Genomic DNA, 20114 nt, shown 5'->3' on the forward strand with positions numbered 1-20114 from the left:
TTAAGTGTGTTAAGAAACGTCATGAAAGAGTACACTTAAGTGATATCTGCATATACAAATACATAATATTTTTTTAAATATACTTTTAAGATTTTAAGCACATTAGTGCACATTCAATATAATTAAGAGCAATTATTTTCCACAAGGGATAGGCTTTTTTTCATTTGCACCAAATTAAATATGGCATAGCATGTTGCTAAGCTAACTAAGGGATATTTTTAATAGGGGGAAAACACACTAATGTGTTAAAATAGTCCATTATTAATTCAAACTGTTATCAATACTTAAGTATTGAAAGAAAAATAAATGTAATTAACACTGTTTCTACTAAGTAGAGACCAAGCTATTGTTCAGATGTCCTGCCACTCATCACAGCTATATGAGTGGTTAGGATCATTTTTTGGTTATCTCCTTATCGCATCACATCTATTTACGACACACTGTTGCTTATAACTAGATTTCAGATGAAGTTTTACATTCCTCTCTTTTTCCATCTCTTTCTATCCCTGTTTTTCCTCCTTTTTTCTGTCTCTGAAAGTACCATTCTGTCTTAATTTAAAAAAAAGCAGCAGTGCCTCCCTAACAGATGGCACTAGTTGGTGAAAACAGTTATTAGTGAGTAAACAACTTTAAAGTGTATCACTGAATCTTAGTGCAGATGTCCTCATTGTCCTTGAAATGTCAAACCATTAGAGTTTCATCCCACTGAAATTAAATGCATCACAATTTCATCTACGTGCAGGCATGTGCACATGCGCAGTGTTTCATTTTTTTAACATTATCATTATTAATAAACATAATAATTTTGCTAATTAGTTCACTCTAATCCTGCAATTGTTATCAGTCGTTGACTGATAAAACTGAGCATAAATTATCATAAAAAAAACAAAAACACTAGATAACTTTAGTCCGGCTCTTTCCGTTTTTCTCTTTACTCTCGCACCTCGCTTCAGTGGGGGAATACAAATAAAATGTTATTGAAGGAGAAGAATGCATCAATGTGCAAAAAACAGCAGAACACCTTGGCAACTACAAAGAAATACCTGGCAAACATCCAATAATATAGTCAACCCAAGTCACATTTATATAGCGCTTTATACAATACAGAGTGTTTCAAAGCAGCTTGACAGTAATAAACAGGAAAATAAGAGCGTTAATGCAAAATTCATCAATTATGAAACAACTTCAATTTCAGTTTTAAAGCAGCTCTACCAAAGAAAATATTGTCATTATTCAGCTCATTTTAGTTCAGTGTTGATTCAGTTCAGTTCAGTTACAATGTCAATGTTGCGAAGTTCATCAGTTATGAAGTTAATAATGATTAATAATAGTTCATTAATGATACAATAAATTTAATTCAGCTATAAAGTGTCGTTATTCAGATCACTTCAGTTTAGTGTTGATTTAATTCAGCTAGCAGCATTGTGTAGCATTGTGGTGGTGTTTTTGACCACTCACATTTTGTTTAAAAAAAAAAAAGTACAATTTAATTTTTAAACAGCTTATAGTACAATTTCCCAATTTAACAGCTGTGCCTGTAGTCATAGAAAAAAACTAAGCTAAGCTCCGCTTTCCTTGTTTACAGTTCCGACTCAGACAAGCGTTACAATAGAGACTTCAGTGCACGGTGTGATTTTTAAGTAAAATGTACCAATTTAATCAATCCAAATGAATAATCTTTATGTGGACTGGATGGAATGTTTGGCATGATATATTTATCAGATGTTTTTCTTTTAAATAATATAAAATTACATATTTTGGCATTTTTGACAAAAATGGCAGACTAACAACTTTTTTTTAGGTAATTCCTGTCAAATTTTATTTTAAACTGTCCAAATACACAGATCCCCAGACTTGCATTAAAAAGAGCAACCGGCAACAGTTGCTAAGGTAGGATTGGTCAGCAGCAAAGTGGGGCTTAGCGAAGGGTCTATCATGATTACAATCTGCTCAATAAACGGGTGTTTACTGTTGTGAAGGAGAAGAGAGAGCTGCTGATGTAATGTTCCTGTTAAAAACACGATCTCGGATGAGTCAGATGCACAGCTTGACGTTTCGGGGAGGGCTGCGGGTGCATTCCGTTTGATTAGACGCGTCCCTGTTGGTTGGTTACTGGCCCACACCACGCATTGCCTTTACCAGAGTCCAAGGACAATAGGAGGCCTTACAGAGCTGTGGGGAAAGAATATGATGCAGCATTGCCGCAGTGGATCCTTCAGGTTTGTTGACAGGTTTTGTGGAGTTGTGTTAGGGTATTGTGATTGCCGCCCACTGAAGGTCTGTGAGAGTTTGTAAGTAACTCGGCAGGTGGAGAGCAGTGTCTCTGCATATAATATCTGCGGCTCCAGACTGTTGTCCATGCTCTATTGCATACAGCTCCATCTGCTCTGATCAGTGAGTTCAGCAGTATTACAAAAGCTGTAAATCTGTTTTCTATGCATACTGTACCTTTCATTTTCCTCTCCTCCATTTTATTATTATTTTTAAGTGAAATAGACTATAAAAAATGACAATTGGCAAGTGCATTTACTTTCTACATTTTTGTTTAAAGGATAAATGAAAATTCTGTCATAATTTACTTACCGGTACTCTCATGTCATTCCAAACCCATTCGATTTTCATTTATATTCGAAACACAAATGAAGATAGTCATGATGAAATCGGAGCGAATTCTGTGTTGAAATTTTATTCTGTACAAGCATTTAACTCTCTTTTTCTCTCTCCATGTGCAGTGAAGAACACATGCGCACCCTTAGAGTTTGCGTGTGCGAACGGTCAGTGTGTTCCTGGTCGTTGGCGTTGTGACGGAGAACCTGAGTGTCCAGATGGATCAGATGAGGCTGATGCCACCTGCAGTAAGTCACATCACATCATAAAACTCTTACTGGTTCTGTTCATTTCTTGGTTTAATTGTTTGCTTAAAGCAGTGGGTCTTAACCTTTTTGACTCCAAGGCCCGACTTTGTCCAAGACAATATTCAAAGGTCCTCCCATATGTAAGCCATGTACCTCTGGTAAAAATAAGCCAGTTTAATATTGTACATCTTTCAGTGTTTTTTTGTTTTTTTGCATTTTTTTAAATTTCTAGTTCAGTCATGAAACTCTAGAGGGCGCAGGCTGACGGGTCCTTTACATGCAATCTGCAAGGAATCACATCATTACTGCATGGCACAAGCTGATTGGCCTCTGCTGATTCTACAGCCAATGAGATTGCTTGCTCAACAATTTAAATAGTCTGGTTCAGTGTTTGCTGTAGACTAGTCCTGTATCGCACTATCAGAGTTCCTCTGTAACCCTCCACCTCCCCCAGCTTCACCTGCCTAGATCTGCTAGAGGATACATGTTTGTCTATTCATGCCGCAGCAGCATATCTTGCATGCTCACAGCATCATGTCTGTGTATCTATTAGCAGTAGCAAATCCATACTTGCTCTGAAGCAGCAGTAAGCATAGCAAATCTAGTCCACCAAGAACAAATACATTAAAGGGATAGTTCACCCAAAAATGAAAATTCTGTCATCATTTACTCACCCTCAAGTTGTTTCAAACCTGTATGAATTAGTTTTTTCTGCTGAACACAAAAGAAGATATTTTGAAAAATGTCGGTAACCAAACAGTTGATGGACCCCATTGACTTCCATAGTAGGAAAAAAAAATACTATGGAAGTAAATGGGGTCCATCAACTGTTTGGTTACAGACATTTTTCAAAATATCTTCTTTTGTGTTCAGCAGAAAAAAGAAATTCATACAGGTTTGAAACAACTTGAGGGTGAGTAAGTGATGACCGAATTTTCATTTTTGGGTGAACTATCCCTTTAACATTGCAACTAGGGGTTGCACAGACTAGTCGACTTTAATGTTCTGCCATGATGTTTTAAAGGAACACGCTGACTTTTTGGGACTTTAGCTTATTCACCGTATCCCCCAGAGTTAGATAAGTCCATACATACCTTTTTCATCTCCGTGCGTGCTGTAACTCTGTCTGACACACCCACCGCTAGCCTAGCTTAGCACAAAGACTGTTTGTAAAAGGCTCCAGCTAGCATACTGCTCCCAATAAGTGACAAAATAACGCCAACATTTTCCTATTTACATGTTGTGATTTGTATAGTCACAGCGTGTACGAATAACAAGGTCACATGAGACACAACCATCTTCTAACCGTATACATACTGGGAACTATATTCTCAGAAGGCGAAGCACTGCTACTTCTGCGGAGTGATTTAGGCTTCACATCAACTAGTCGCTGATCATAGGCTATAGAGGACGCAACAGGATACGAAATCTTTGAAGTCCACTTTTACGCTTCGTTTCCAACAGTTAAAATGACAAATCAATGTATACTACGAGATCGCTCCACAATATAAGTTTGATTATACCATCTGGATGCTCAAAATTAATCGGGTAAATGCATGTTCTAAACGAATGCACTGCTGCATTGTAACGCACACACTATACAGACAGTCGCGCGCACATCACGTGCAGATCGCACGCACACAGAAACATTCAGTTGCGCAGAAAATGTATTGTCAACACTGTTCTGTGATTTATCAATAAAATAGCTTAGAAACTGAAAAGTTCTAGCATATATTTATTAGTAACTAAAACCCACAGCTTCACTATAATGACCCAAAGACAAAAGAACTGATTAAAATAAGCTATTATGTAGGAGCAATAGCCTTGTGGGCAGCACTGTGTCATATGCCATAGCTGTGCATAAGGTAACCCGCTTTCGAGTCTCAGCCCAAGATTTAGGCTTATTGTTCATTATTGACGTCAACTTCAATCACATAAATGTCGACTTAAAAAAATCTGAAATCGTTTAACTCCTATCATAAACATGGCAAAACTATTCCGTGAGTTGTTGTGATTTAATTAATTTTAAATAATACCTATTGGGGAAGTTTGCCGAGGCCCCTGGTTGAGAATTTATGATTTAAAGGATTGTTACAATTTCAATTTAAGTTAAGTACTATAAATTGCATCTGTGATAGGCCTATTCTGCAAAAGAAAATTATTTTGACTCAACCCTCAGTTTGTAAAAACAAGCACAATTGTTTTTACAGTATCGCTCTAATAGAAGTCAACAGGGCAAATTTATCCACATAAGAAATCTTAGCATTAAAGGGATCACATAGATAACTTTCAACAGCTCCAGTTACATACTTTTTGTACAGAAGAGTTAATATACATGCTGCAATTTTAATACAAGCTTCACATTTCAGTTGTTTAACCCCCCAGAATGCCTTATTATGAATCATCCATAATGCATTACTGTGAAATGTGGGACGAGTCGTTTTTTTTTTTTTTTTGCCGAGTGAGCTTGCATTGAACCCAGAACATTCCTTTAGGCTCCTAATATTAAACACACTCCTATAAACTGCACCTGAAGTCAAGCTGGCCTCTCAGTTTAAACACAGTCACTGATTGGCCACCCAGTGTGTTTGTTGTCCAGAAACATGATTGTGTTTGTCTGATGTTTGGTCTGATTAATTTATCCAGTTAATGTTCTTTCCTCTCTGTGAGAAAATTAAATGTGACATGTTGTAGAGTTCATGTAGATAGCATCACGTAAACTCTTATGTACTCACGGCTTTGTGATGTATTCAAGGCTGAAATTCTTTTCAGTTCCTTTTCAATGTATTTTGTACCCATGGATCAAATTATAGGAGTGTTATTTTATTCAGCGGAAGTTATTTCAAAGCTCATCAGAGAATCTCATCTAGTATTTAATTACATTTTTACCTTCTGCTATCGCGTGTGCACTTTTATCATGAATGATTCAGTCCCCATCCCCAACCAGTTCAGAAAATGTGTGTTCAGGGATGATGTTCAGTGGGAAAACATGAGAGACATCTACAGAAAGGGCTGTTTGTGCTAGAGTTCCCATTAAAGATGAATGAGTCCACAGTCAAGACAAAACCCCAAGACAAAACTTCACCACTGTACTAAATGATAAAACAGAGAAAATAGAATGACTTGTAGTTTTTGTCCTGTGGATTGTTCCTTCATTTGGTATGTTTGTCCATTCTTCCTTTTTAGTATGTAAATATGTAATAAAGAATCCAACTGGTCTGAACAGCATACTGAAGCATAGGCTATTCTAAACATGATATTGGACCAGTTTCTACTGGCATACCTCAGGGCTCAATTTTAGGACCGTTACTTTTCAGTCTTTATTTATTCCCGCTTGGCTCTTCTCAGCCTGGCCTGTTGGCTGTCCATCAAACACAGTTATATTCCATGGGTGACAGAGCTTTTTCTGTAGCTGCTCCCAGGTTGTTGAACCAACTTACTGTTGAAATTCAGGAAACACAATTTAAAGAAAATTAGCCTACTGTTAATTGCGGTAACATTGTTGATTTCTTATTGTTTTAATACACCAATGTACTATTGTTGATTTATGCTGTATTTTCCTTGTATTTTTACCTTGTGAAACGCTTTGAGAAGCTCCTTTAAAGGCGCAAAAAAAAAAAAGTTATTATAGTTCCAACTCTAAATTCTGAATATCAGCTCAAAGTTATTGTAAACGCACACCTGTGACCACACATTAGCCGGATTCAATATTAATGTGCTGAGTTGCTGCATGGCTTGGCAGCTGTAAGCAGTCTAATGAATTAATGAACCAGGCAGGCAAACTACAGTCTTTACACTGAACATCTGGGACTCAAAATCTATTTCAACACTGGAAGAAGACAAATGTTTTAGGAATGAAAAATGTCTATGATTAATATGGACAGTACCAACGTTAATATCAGTAAGACACCATGTCCATTAAATAGTCACATTTATTATTGGCATTAATAATAATGCTACTTATTATTACTATTCTTTATGTTGTTGTTAGAGTATTATTAATGTAACTCATTTTTGGATGTGGTGTTTTGATGTTCTGTAATTTTTATATTGGTGCCTTTTTATAAAAGCATTACATCACTCAAGGCCATTATGCTTTTGGCCATATTACTTTCTCCAGCCACCATAGTGTTTCAGTTGTTTCAATGTGTTCAGCTGAGCACATGGGTACTCAGTAAATCAAAAACAACATGTTTAGTCTGTCCAACAGGCCTCTTGTTGCTGTTTTGACAAGTGAAAAAATAGACAGTGATTATATTGATTTCATGTGGCCAATATGAGCATTTTGTGAGTTGCACAATAAAACCATGGCTCTGTTTCCATGACTACAGTATACCGGCATCTGTAGGTGAGGAGCACAGCTGTGGAACATGAAACGTCATATTAGATTGACTGCAGCTCAAATATGAGAGCTCCCTGCGGCATTTCTGCTCTTTCCGCTCCATGTCTGCATTAACTTCAGCAGAAAGAGACAATCATGTTCAATTTGTGTATGCCAGTAATGTGGATTTAAAAAATAAGTCATTTACTTCCAGCTAATGCATGGGTATATTATTGTATTTATTTATTTCATCAGTATAGGCGACTGTTCATTTCATGAGTTTGCATGCTAATGGGATTTCATAATCTTTAAGAAGCATCTTCAACAGAAATGCCACACAAAAGAGTTATCTAATGCATTTAAATGGAATAAATTCTCAAGGCACATTTCAACAACTGCTCTTCTAATGAATTCACAAAGTAAGACCGATGCTCTGTGTAAAAACCATTAGCTGACAGGCAAGATATAAGAACCAATTAGATGCTGTTTATTTGGAGGTCTATTCATTTGCATAAATAGTTGTTATGCATTATAGACTGAGTATTATTGTGTAGGATTGTATTTGATGTTACTTCATTTTAGTTATACAGAGTTTTTCCCGTGTCAAAAATGGTCTTCGGTGGTGGCGGACAAACACGGTCATCAACAAAGTACCTTATACCCAGCCCAGTATACTCATAATAAATCCAAAATAAATGCAAAGAAACAGTTTGCAATATTAACTTATCCTATTATACGTGAAATAAAAAAATTATCACTTTGGTAATTAGTCACTGAGGGACTCAAAGTGAACAACAAAGTAACACATTACATGGAAAAGTGGCAGATCTATTACACTCCAAGATTAAATGCACAGGACATTTTGACAAACAGTATCAGATTGTTTTGTTCCGTTATTGGTATTGTCACATTAAATGATCAAAATAGATCAAAATAAATCTTTGGCGGGACAAAGATTAAAGATTAAGTTCACAGGTTTCTAGTCCAACTTTTTGGCGATTGTTTTTATATACTTTTATAGTCTTACCAAAATATAAAATTAGATATATATATTTTAATATATAAAGACCAATTTTTACAGTGAGAAAAATGTCCTCGCGGATATAAAGGAATAAGGACATTTCATTTCACCAAACTACCCGCACGTGCTGAATAATACTCACACAGGTTAGTTTATTAGACTAATTAAACTTGTGAGGTAACGCAGCACTGTTTCTACACTATCACACTAAACTGCATTTGAGTGTGTTGAAAGTTATAATGTTATTCTATGTGTTAATTTGGCTGTATGAAACTAGCAGTAAGCTAGATCAACATTAGAATAACATACTGATCATATTCTAACATTTCATCATGTTGAGCTGTATAACATTGATTAGTTTTATGTACATTTGCTCACCTGTCTAATAAAGTACATGTAAGAGCTCTGTCAAGTCGAAGTTAGTTGCAGACGTGGAGCTCTCGGCATCTCGAAAACGCCACGCTGATATTGATCCTTGCTTTAGTTCTCCTTTTTTCCCAAAGTCTGCTTGCCATGATCCATAATGTTTGAACAAAACAACAACAACAGCGTGAGCGTGCCGCTAAACATAACGCTGTTGTCCACGTCTGTCGCCATGGTTACTGTGGCAGTACGAGCGGAAACCAGGGATAACGCGGATATTACGTGTGTATTACATATATAAGTGAACAGGGATTCCGGGACGGCCAATTATTTAAAATTGGAATTTCTCTGAAATTAAAAATCTTTGGGAACTTTTGGGATATTGTAAGTACACAACTGCAGGAAAAATATCACACTGTGCAAGTGATTTTGGGATATTTTATCATAAAATTCTTACATATTGTACCTTTAAATGTCATATGCTGTTTTGACATAAAAAAAAAAATAAAAAAAATAATTGACCAGTTGTTGGCATGCCACCTTTAAAGAGAAGCCAGACAGCCTCAGTGAAATGGTATAAAAGAGAGTTATGCGATCGGGATTGGTAGATGTACAGCTGCCATCTGCAGCTTCTTGACTTGAGAGATTTCTTGCAAAGAAAGAAGACCTTTTCTACAACACTCATAGCAACTGAATAATTGGATCTTGTAAATTGTCCCCAAAAGCACTATGACCGCGCTGAACCTGTGTAACTTAACAAAACCTCATTCGTGTTTAAATTGTATAGCTGCCATAAACAATGAAGCATGTACTTTATCCAGCAATATTTCAAAGGCTTTGTTTAGCGTTTTGCCTCAAACGACTTACTTCAGCATTCAGGTCTTGTCAAAGAAAGTGTTATGAGATGGCAACCCTGAGATTGTGCCTAGAGCTGTTCAATATCCTCAGAGTTTCACCATGTCCAAACCGGGCTTGCTGCAATCTGTCTGTCCACGCTAAACGCATTACATTAACTGCTCTAAGCTTTGAATCTGCTGTCATTTTGCTTTTCTTTTTTTTGTGCTTTTTAGTTGTGTAAATTAAAAACAAATTAATGTCATTATTTGGGCTGTCGATCTATTAAAAATAAATCATATCAATACACTACCAGTCAAAAGTTTGGAATAATTTTTTTTTTCTTTTTTTTTTTTTTGAAAGAAGTCTCTTATGCTCACCAAGGCTGCATTTATTTGATCAAAATACAAATTGACAGCCCTAATTTTAGTTGGAATCTTGTAATGAATTCCTTATTATTTAAATAAATTTCATTGCTTATCTGCATTTTTTTCTAACCTGTCCTCCCAAGTAGGATCACTGATGCTCACCTTCTATTATGATGGCTAAATAAGCCACGCTTTACACACATGCACATAAACCTAAAGGTACAGCATGAGTACATTCCTACACACACACACACACACACACACACACACACACACACACACACACACACACACACACACACACACACACACACACACACACACACACACCTTCGCTGTCTGTCACGCACAGATTTCATGCTGGAGTAACCTTGTGCTCTCACATTAGTGAACACTATTATGGATGTCTTATTTAAAAATGAATGATGCTTCCATGTTCAGCACATTTAACATTTTCCTATTGCAGAAAAACACACAGGAATGATAAAAGCCGGTTTAACGGCATTTAAAAGGAAAAGCTAAACATTCATAAGGAAAGCATTAGTGTCTGAAAGCTGAGAATGTTTGTGATCTCTACCGTCAAAATACAGCACAACCAGGGCTTTGCTGCCCCACTTTATGTAATTGACTGCCATATGTTGTCCAATATGTTTAAATCACTGCTGGACTAGTGCATGAAATCTTTTTCTTCAGTATATCGAAGCCTGTCTGGCTGTAACATTACTCAGTTATAATCAAAGGATTATTACTAGTTCGCTGATCTGTCTATGAAGTGAACTATAATACCAGCTGAACTAAAAAAGTGCTTAAATAATTTATTTTTTTAGCTTTCTGTCTCTTTAATTTGGCCCAGATCTAGAAATGACCTAGTTTGTTTCTCAATAGCATGTTAACAATGGAGCTAACAAGAGTCACGCTGTACTAGTGCTCTGTAAATGTTTAATAAAAGTAAAATTGAATTGTGTTAAAGTTGAGTTTTTGTACATACACCACTATTCAAAAGTTTGGGGTCAGTACATGTATTTATTTGATAAAAAATACTGTAAAAACAGTAATAGTGTGAAATATTAAAACACCTGTTTTCTATGTTAATATATTTTAAAATGTAATGTCAAAACTGAATTTTCAGCATCATTCCTCCAGTCTTCAGTGTCACATGATCCTTCAGAAATCATTTCAATGCTGATTTGCTGCTCAAGATAAATTTATTATTATAACTCGCAATATTATTATAACTTTTATAAGCTATTATAAAAGCTCCAAGCACGCAATTGCAAGTTATAAAGTCAGAATCGTGGGGTATAAATTCGCAATTGTGAGATAAAAATTTGAAATGACCTTTTTAATTAATTAATTTTATTCCATGGCAGAAACCAGCTTCTATAGTAAAGACAATTTTTAAAAGTGTTGTTGTTGTTGTTCAGAAAACACATATTCAGCTCCAAAACTGGGCTTTCGCACTGGAGGAACTTTTTCATAGTTTCTAGAACTATTGGCGGACGTACCCGGATTTTGGCGCGTTCTCACCGCAGGAACTAGGAACAATTTTAGTTCTAGGAACTCTTTTGGAGGAACTCATTTAGCTTGTACTTCAGAGTTGGGTCTAAACCAGCACTATAGGACCTATCCGTGACGTTAGTGTATGCTGATTGGCCGGACGCACGCAAAACACCGGCATCCGCCATTTTTTAAAAGTATGTGTAAACACACAGATTATAGCCTATATATTTACTCCAGAAACTAGCTCTACGAACATGGAAAACAGTGATAGATGGGCCTCTTAACCTTTACGCTGAGGAGAACTTTGAGGAGACCAAGCGAATCATGATTATGTATTTCTGCTCAGCTAGCAACACGACATACGCTAATAACTTTTCATTACTGTCTACTTTCTATGTATAACAGTTCTATCCAATAACGTATTAGAACGGGACTGTTAGACAGATCGTAAACTAATGAACACGGAGAATGCGAGCACTGTTTGTTTGCTCAGGCTCTGGCGTTCTCAGTGCCGTCAAAATAAAAGTCCCAACAACAAGCGCGGCTTACGTCACTTCAGAGTTCCTATTGGCGGTGCGAATGCAACAGGAAAACGTTCCTATGGGAACCATTAGTTCTCGGGGAACCACCCTGGTGGTTAAAACTAGAAGTTCCTAGAACTATCTGGTGCGAAAGCCCCTAATGTATATTGCTATTCTATTTGGTGTCGCTTGTGGCTTAGAAATGACACACTGCAGCTTTAAGTTAAAGGTGACTACATTAATGTTCCGGCACATGATATTCCTGTACTCTATTTCCATATGGCAGCTCTTCTGACAGCAGAATTGACTATGAAGTGGGGATCAATTTAATGTGTTTAGAGACTAGCGGTGATATTTGACTCTGCTGATTTGATGAAGTGGAGTTAAGAAGCCCTTGATCAAATAGCCATCAGCAAAGCCCAATGTCTCCTCTGAGTCCACCGCGCGACCTTTTCACGACACCGCACTCTTACCTCACACCTCTCTGCAGACAACACAAGTGTGAGATTACATGGGGCTGAAGAAAGCTCTTCTGACCTTGCTGACATTCTCACTCTCCTTTTCTTCCCTTTTCCTGCTTTTTAGCAGAAATAGCAGGCCGTACCTCTTAAAACCAAATCCTTTTAGGGGGCTTTCACACTGGCAGTTTACTTCGAACAGAGCACAGTTTGTATGAAAAGCTGGTGATGTGAAAGCTGTCATGCGGACCCGGGAGCGGTCAAAATATATGTCAAAATATCCTTGTAAAGTGACTGACCTTGACTGAATAACTTGTGTAACTTTCATAAGGATTTATCTATATTTTATCATTTAAAAAAAAAACTATATGCGGTGTTATCTTACATTTGATTATATTTGATTTCTTGCACTTTGTTCAGTAGAATTAATTGTGCTACTGCTAATTTATTTATTCTTATTTTATAACTAATTGTCTTTATTAATGTTTGAAATATATATTAGTAAGTAGTTTTTTCTGATATTTTTATACAAAGTTCCTTGTGAAAGTGTTTTTGAGGCTGCTGATTTTTGTTCATGCTATTTAGTGTAACAAAATGTTTTGCAAAAAGACACAGTATAAATATTGAAATGTTGGAGTCCAGTGTTGTTTTGATCTTTTGAAAGAAAGAACGTTTGGGATGACATGAGGATGAGTAAAGGTTGAAGATCATTTTGCAGCATTGCATGTGTGTCTTCACAGATAAGGCAATCCCAGAATGCTCTCTGATTATAAAAAACAACAAAAAACAAACAAAAAAACTATGTAAAACCTGGTCAATGACAAAGATACTTCACATTGTTATTTTAGTATTTTTATATACAATTATAGCATTTATAAACATTTTGAACTAGTTTTTATTTTTGTTTTCATTTTAGTTTTAGTAATTTTATGTAATTTTTATATTTTTTTTAAATTTATTTAATTTTATATTTATTTATTTATTTATTTCAGCTTTATTTCAATTAACAAATGTTTTTTTCAAAAAAAAAAAAAAAAAAAATTTTTTAGTTCTATTTTCAAAGAACAATAACAGCACTTATACTTAGAATGTAAAATTATTAGTTGATAGCTCCATCTAATTACCATTAGCAAATATTTGAGTGCTCTGTGCTGCATATTTTATGCTTGTTCTTGTGCCTTTAGCTTAGCGACATTCTACCGTTTGACAATTGTGTACCAAGTCTCCTGTGTGTTTCACATGATTGGTGCTACTTTGTGTGGCACACATGCTGTGAAGAACGTTCCAAATCTGTCACTTATTAGGTTCCATGTCAGATAGATCCTGTCAGCTGATGTAGGCTGTAGACGGCAAGACAGCTCACTAGGTTTGGGAACAAAGCTCCACATTTAATGTGTCCTGTTGATGTTTTCAGAATTAGTCTGTCCTCTCTTGGTGGCTTATGAATCTCTGAAGCATTACAATTGTTTCAGTTAAAAAATGAATACTGACACACACCCTCCTGCACACTAAAACACTGCATTACTGCATTGCAGATCCTTTGTATGCCATGAAGTGTTATGACATGACACTGTTGGTTCACACTATTTCAATAGCAAGGCTGACTTGCATTCAATATAAGCATATTTGAATAAAGTCAGGAAGATTAATGACAGCCATCTTGGTTGATGAATGATACTTTAGGGTTGGACAAGTGCTGCAATAATGCAGAAATCACTCCCCCATTTGATGTGTATCACTCCTTTAAATGATGAAACAGATCCAGCGATTGATAATAAATTCACTCAAGTCAAAACTGACTGCTTCAATGGAGCTGTATACAACATATCCTTGGCCAGGCTAATTGGTACAACGTGTTGGGCCCCTGTGAATTCTTTCATGATATAAGAGCAGCTGAATGGCCCCGGCAGACTCATTGACTGTGGCGGCTCTCCAGGCCTCTGCAGCCAGAGATGATTTATTTATGCCTGCATTTCTGATACCTCTCAAACTGTTATCTAATATCAACAGACATCCATGCCAAATGGAGCAGATTGACCGTGACTGTGAAGGAGAGAGGGGGACAGATCTGCTAAAACGAGGGCCACGGGCCCTCTGATCTGCCGCCTGACCCTGTTTACTATCACTTAAAGGGATAGTTCACCCAAAAACAACAATTCTGCCATCATTTACTCACCCTCTGATATTTTGACATATTTTTGTGTCATACAGGTTTGGAACGACATGAGGGTGAGTAAATAATGACAATATTCTTTTTTGGGTGAACAATTCTTTTGAAGGATGCCAGGAGAGAAAAGCTCTGAGACCCTGTTTACAGCTGTCATTAACATTATCATATTTACATTTTTTTTTTTTTTTTATGAGGCATTTAACTTTTTTTTTTTATGATCAGATCCCATGCAAGATGAAATCATTTATTGTTACTGTCACTTTAGTTTTAGTTTCAGTTTAGTTTTCACGGACTCTCAAGGTGGGCCCAAAATGAAGCACTTAAACCTCCGTTTTTTTCTGTTCTTTGTTTGGCGTTGCTTGTGTTTAAGAGCACTCTGTTACATTTAATTAGTATTAATCATTGCTTGTTTCTTTGTTTTATTTGTTTATTTAAGTATACGGCTGCATTTAGATCCACTTGCCTCATCTCAAAGAGCAGCAATTAACTATATATTTTGCTACAAAAAGGACATTTCGGCGGTGAGTCATAAAATGGATCATTTACTCTTTGAACTAATGAACTGTTCAAATGAATGAACTACTAACTGAATGAACTGATTCACCAATTCAAATGATCTGTACACTTATGCTGCTTTAAAAGTATATAGTAGTTCAGCCCAAAATAAAACTCTGTCTTCGTTCTGTGATAATTTTGTTGTTCCAATTTCAATGTTGTTTTGTTTAAATTGACCATTTAACCACTGTAAATGGTGACAGAATTATGGTAAATGGTGAGTAAATGGTGACAGGTGTCCTTCATGAACAAGACAATCCCAGAATGCACTGTGATGTGTAAAAAAAAAAAACTGATCAATATTATATAAACTTCATTCAATACTGAAAAGTATTGATTAAAAAAAGTACCTACTAATTACTTTTACCAAATATTTGTGGTGGTTATTTTCATGCTTGTGTTTGTGTCATTAGCTTAGCAACATGCTAATATTCAACAGTTGGAATCAATTGGGAACCAAACCTGCGTCCCGACAAACCTACTTCCATACTATATAGTTGTTGAAAAACAGTATGTGTGCTGAGTAGTATGTCCGAATTCATAGCATTCATAAAACATTAGGCAAGAAGACACAGTGAGATCAGCAGAATGATTTGACGTTTTAGGTTAACATGTTCAAACATCTGCTTCTATTCCACAGCAGTCAAACAGACGTGTCCACCAGAGAAGTTTGACTGTGGAGGAAAGTGTGTGTCGCTGTCCTGGCGGTGTGACGGAGAAAGAGACTGTGAAAATGGCGAAGATGAAGCGGACTGTGCAGCAGGTGAGTCTGCTCTCTTTCTCTCAGACTGTGTGTTTGATTCTCCACAGAGAGTTTTGTTCAAGGCTGAGGTGATACTTTGAACATACTTTCACCCCAGTGCTGTGGATCTGCTTCAGTCGAGGCTCTGAAAGGCACAGAGAGGAGAGAGAGACCTAGTCAATGTTTTATTTCCGGAGCACAAGTCTATGTTCTGTCTTTTATTGAAACACTCTAGTACTGGACAATTACGTGTTGTTTGGACAATTGTAGTACTAGACAGTTACAACTGAGAGTCAATTATAGCAATTAATTTAGGTCTGCGCCTGTTGTGTAATTATTCTATTTACAAAGTGTTTTGCAGAGGTTGAGCATTGTAACCAATCACAGATATACCTGTTGTGCGCATGAATGTAATAGTGAGACATTTAGGTTAGTCTAGTGTTGTCACGATACCAAAATTATGGTTTCGATACCGATACCAAGTCAAGTATTGCGATTTCGATACTTTTTCGATACTTTTCCTGAAAAGGGAGAAACACTCAAATATCATTGCTGTGCTTTATTTTAAAACCGGGACAACATACTAATCATATAACACACTAATAAATGAACAAATGAACAGCAGATATATTAAACATTTGAACGAAATATGAAATATAAAAATATAAAAAGTAAATTAGAGCACTGACATTCAAGGTAAAATTTTTTATAAATTTAGCAGCATTATCTCATTTATCATAAGAAACATAAGAGCTTTATCTTGATTCTGAACTTTGAATAACAATATGAACAGCGATTATATTAAACAATGTTTAATATTGGTAACATATATAAGCCTCATTGGTGATATATTTGACATGTGGGGAGAGAGAGATGTGTGGAAGGCCTATACTTCATGTTAAACATAAATATATAGCAGCAAAGACAACGTCGGCAGTGTTGACGGCAAAATAGGCTACAGAATAATTCGTTCTGTATTGAGAGGTGCAATATTTGAAAATCGATAATATTTTTTTTAATTACATTGATATTGTATTTATGTCAAAACTTTCAAACATCAAAATGTCATTTATTAATATGTATTCGTGTCAAAATGACATAGAAACATCTTTTCCTATTCTATTTTGCCTGGAAACGCTTCCAACAGGCTTGCATGTCGCGTGAAAAATAGGCGTCGGTTCTATTTGTAGCATGCACACGTTTTCCGCGCGTCTCGAGCTGCGCCCAGACGCGTGTGTCACGCAGGCAGTTAACATGGGAGCCGAAATAAAAACGGACACGACACGCAGCCAGTGTGTGACCGGCCTTACAAATCTGGAACGCGGTCATTCTTAGAAGTATCGATACTAATAAATTAAGGAATCGTGACGTTTTTCATTTCCGATTTACTTTTGAAGTATCGGTGCACCGTGCAACAGAGCAAGGTAGGTGTCGGTACACGATCCGTTCCACCTGCACGATCCGTACACGCATGCGCGTAATTACGTAGTAGAAAACGTCACGGTTTTCCTACACTATCGGAACCACGCATGCGATGGCACAACTTGCGGCATATTTGTGTAACGTTGTATTGTGTTTAACATTTCACAGCGGGTCTATTTTGATGCTTTTAAATGTAGCTTACGCTATGCATTACGATGTGTTTACGTGGTTGCCAATCCAAAAATAATAAAGGAGTTGTGAGTTGTTACATTAACATACATGATCAGTTTCCTCCATAGGCTTCTCTCCTTTGCGATTCACTGCTGTATGGTATTAGGCTTAACTTGCCGTGTTTTGGTCTGAGGTCAGTAGTATTGTCAAAGACGGTTTGTGTCGTTTTTTTATTATTAAAAGCTGCTAATATTAGTTAACTTTTAAGTTGAGTAATTTTGTATTAGTATGGTATGGGTCTATATAATCTAAATGAGGAAAATGATCCCTTCAATGTTGTTTACAGAAGACAATAAGGAACATAATATGCATTTCTGCCTAGACAATCTGCACTTACATGAAGAAAGAACTACGTGGAACAGATCGTGCAGTGTCGTAAATCGTCGCAAAACAGAATTATCATTTGCGCATGTGCGTTTTCTACTGCGTCTACTACGCATGCGTGAAACGGATCGTGCAGGTGGAACGGATCGTGTACCGACAGTAGGCAACGTACTTCCATATGTCACTCCTCGCGTCATCTTTTTCTACGAGTCGTGGACCACTTGTGCTCGCACATGCAGCCATCTCGCTGTAGTGTTTTGTCACATGACACTGACAGCGGCAGGTTCTTTGCTGCGTGCGTCAGGAAAAAAACAGACGTCCATAGGGAGGCGATTTTTTTTTTTTTTTAAGTATCGATACTGATAAATGTAGGTATCGTGACGTTTTTAATTTCCGAGTATCGCGATACTTTTGAAGTATCGGTACACCGTGCAACACTAGGTTAGTCTACAGGTCATTCAGTGACAGTCCTTTGAGTTTTAAACACTCTGATCCGTACAGAAAAAGTATGTTTTATTTAAAGTTCCCCTGTTGTCTAGTCAAGTCAAGTCAAGTTTATTTGTATAGCGCTTTTCACAATACAGATTGTATCAAAGCAGCTTCACAGTATTAAATTAAAATAATACAACAAAGTTTGTTTCAAGAGGAATTTATTGATTGATAAAATTAGATTAAATATCCCCAAAATATCCCCAACTAGTAGTCAATAATTTTATTTCTTAAAACTCATCTTTGATCACCAAAATTACATATTTAAATGTTTTTAACCTTGAATTTTTTTTACTTTGCATTCATTGCATTTCAATGCAACCCTTGCCACATTTAGTATACTCAGTTCTATGAATATGCAAATTAGCCCTGCCTCCACTCACTCACACCAGCTCAGAGAGCCACTCGTTGACTGTCATACGTTGACCTGGGGTGCGTTTCCCGTACAACGACGCAACTCGCTGCTTAACTACCTTAGTATGATGCATCGTTGAAGAAATCAACTAGCTAGTCACGACTGTTTCCCAAAACCGTATCTTCGCAAATTGGTAGTTCAACCACGTTGGTTAATGAGGTCACGCAGCAGGAGGTGGAGTAATAACTTATTTTAATGAAACTGTTTGATATCAAATTAATGCTAAGGTGAGGACTATTTCAAATTTTTCTCAGCTATTTTGCTTTATTTCCAGATTCAATCATAGGCTCGTTCTTACATAGTAGAACATGTTCGCACATGCGCACTCTTCAAAAACGGTGCTTTAAATCTCTTGACAAACTAAAAGACATAAATTACATTTCTATGTATTATAAATAAAAGATACTGATTGTACTGAATGTCAGCTTGCTTATTTTGCTCAAGATATGGATTTATTGAGTCCACATGTCTTGCAAACATGAAACTATGCTTCTAACCACAGGTCGAGAGCTGTCGTTCCAACCACACTACTTTGCGATGCTGTTTGCCAATGTTCGTACGATGGTTTCGGGAAACACGACTCGTTGAACTATGCTGATAACGACGGAACTTGTGACCATAGTTGGTTAACGATGCTTTTGGGAAACGCACTCCTGATTGGTTACAAGGTTGTTTGTGACGTCAGAAAACCTCGTTTTTGAGACTGTCTTTCTTTCACTGCAGTTTTAAGGAGAAAATACTCAGCAATGGTCTTGACTTATGAATTTGCACATGGTTTGTCTTAAAGCATATTAAAAACACCACATAGACATAAAACAACATTAAAAGCTGGATTTTCACCACAGGGGGAATTTAACCCTCTCGCTCTGGTCATTAAATTGTACATTTTGATTTTTTTTTTAAACTTGGTGACTTTTATAGCACTTGCTATATGTGAACACACACACACACACACACACTTGTATATATGGTTTACGGGGACACTCTTTAGGCGCAATGGTTTTTGTACTGAGCTAATACAATTTTTGTAAAAATCACAGAAAACTTTTGGCCTTTTTTTAACTCTGTTTAGTATGTTTTTTTAAGCCATTTGGGGTCAGATTTACTAACAGCTTGCGCTAGCGCAAACCGTCTTTTGGTGTTAAAAACTACTGTCAGGATTTACTAAAGAAAAATTAGCGCTGAAAAGGTGTGGACAGGGTTATTTTTGCAGCTGATCTTGTTGCATATGCATTTGTAGGACTTTCCCGTCAGACGCAATATTTATGGGAGGAGAGTATTTAAAGGTTGTATCAGCGATTTCAGGCCCAAAAAAGGCCCAAACATAAATGATCACATTCATCTAATCTTTCCTAACGATCCGCTAGCTGCCCGTCCCATAAGCAGGCCGTCAAAAAAACGCGTCTCTGTAGGCAGCCTAGGCTCTGAGATCTGCACACAAAAACAATTGGTTTCACCAACCACTCAAAACCAAAATAAATAGTGTTCCAACCAATCACCGACAGGGGTGGGTGTTGGGAGGTTT

The 20114-nt window shown here is 36.7% G+C and overlaps 1 protein-coding gene across 2 annotated transcripts in view; it reads left to right on the plus strand.

The window, feature by feature from the left end:
- The window catches only part of LOC309501629 (low-density lipoprotein receptor-related protein 8-like), an 86608-nt gene that overhangs the window by 20161 nt on the left and 46333 nt on the right, over positions 1–20114 (plus strand). For both annotated transcript variants that reach the window (XM_082173777.1, XM_082173778.1), the window contains exons 3-4: positions 2733–2855; positions 15607–15729. In XM_082173777.1, coding sequence (XP_082029903.1) covers positions 2733–2855; positions 15607–15729 — 246 coding nt within the window. The remainder of the gene's footprint in view (positions 1–2732; positions 2856–15606; positions 15730–20114) is intronic.

The sequence above is a fragment of the Leuciscus leuciscus genome (assembly GCF_965113295.1).
Source record: "Leuciscus leuciscus genome assembly, chromosome: 6".
NCBI lineage: Eukaryota > Metazoa > Chordata > Actinopteri > Cypriniformes > Leuciscidae > Leuciscus > Leuciscus leuciscus.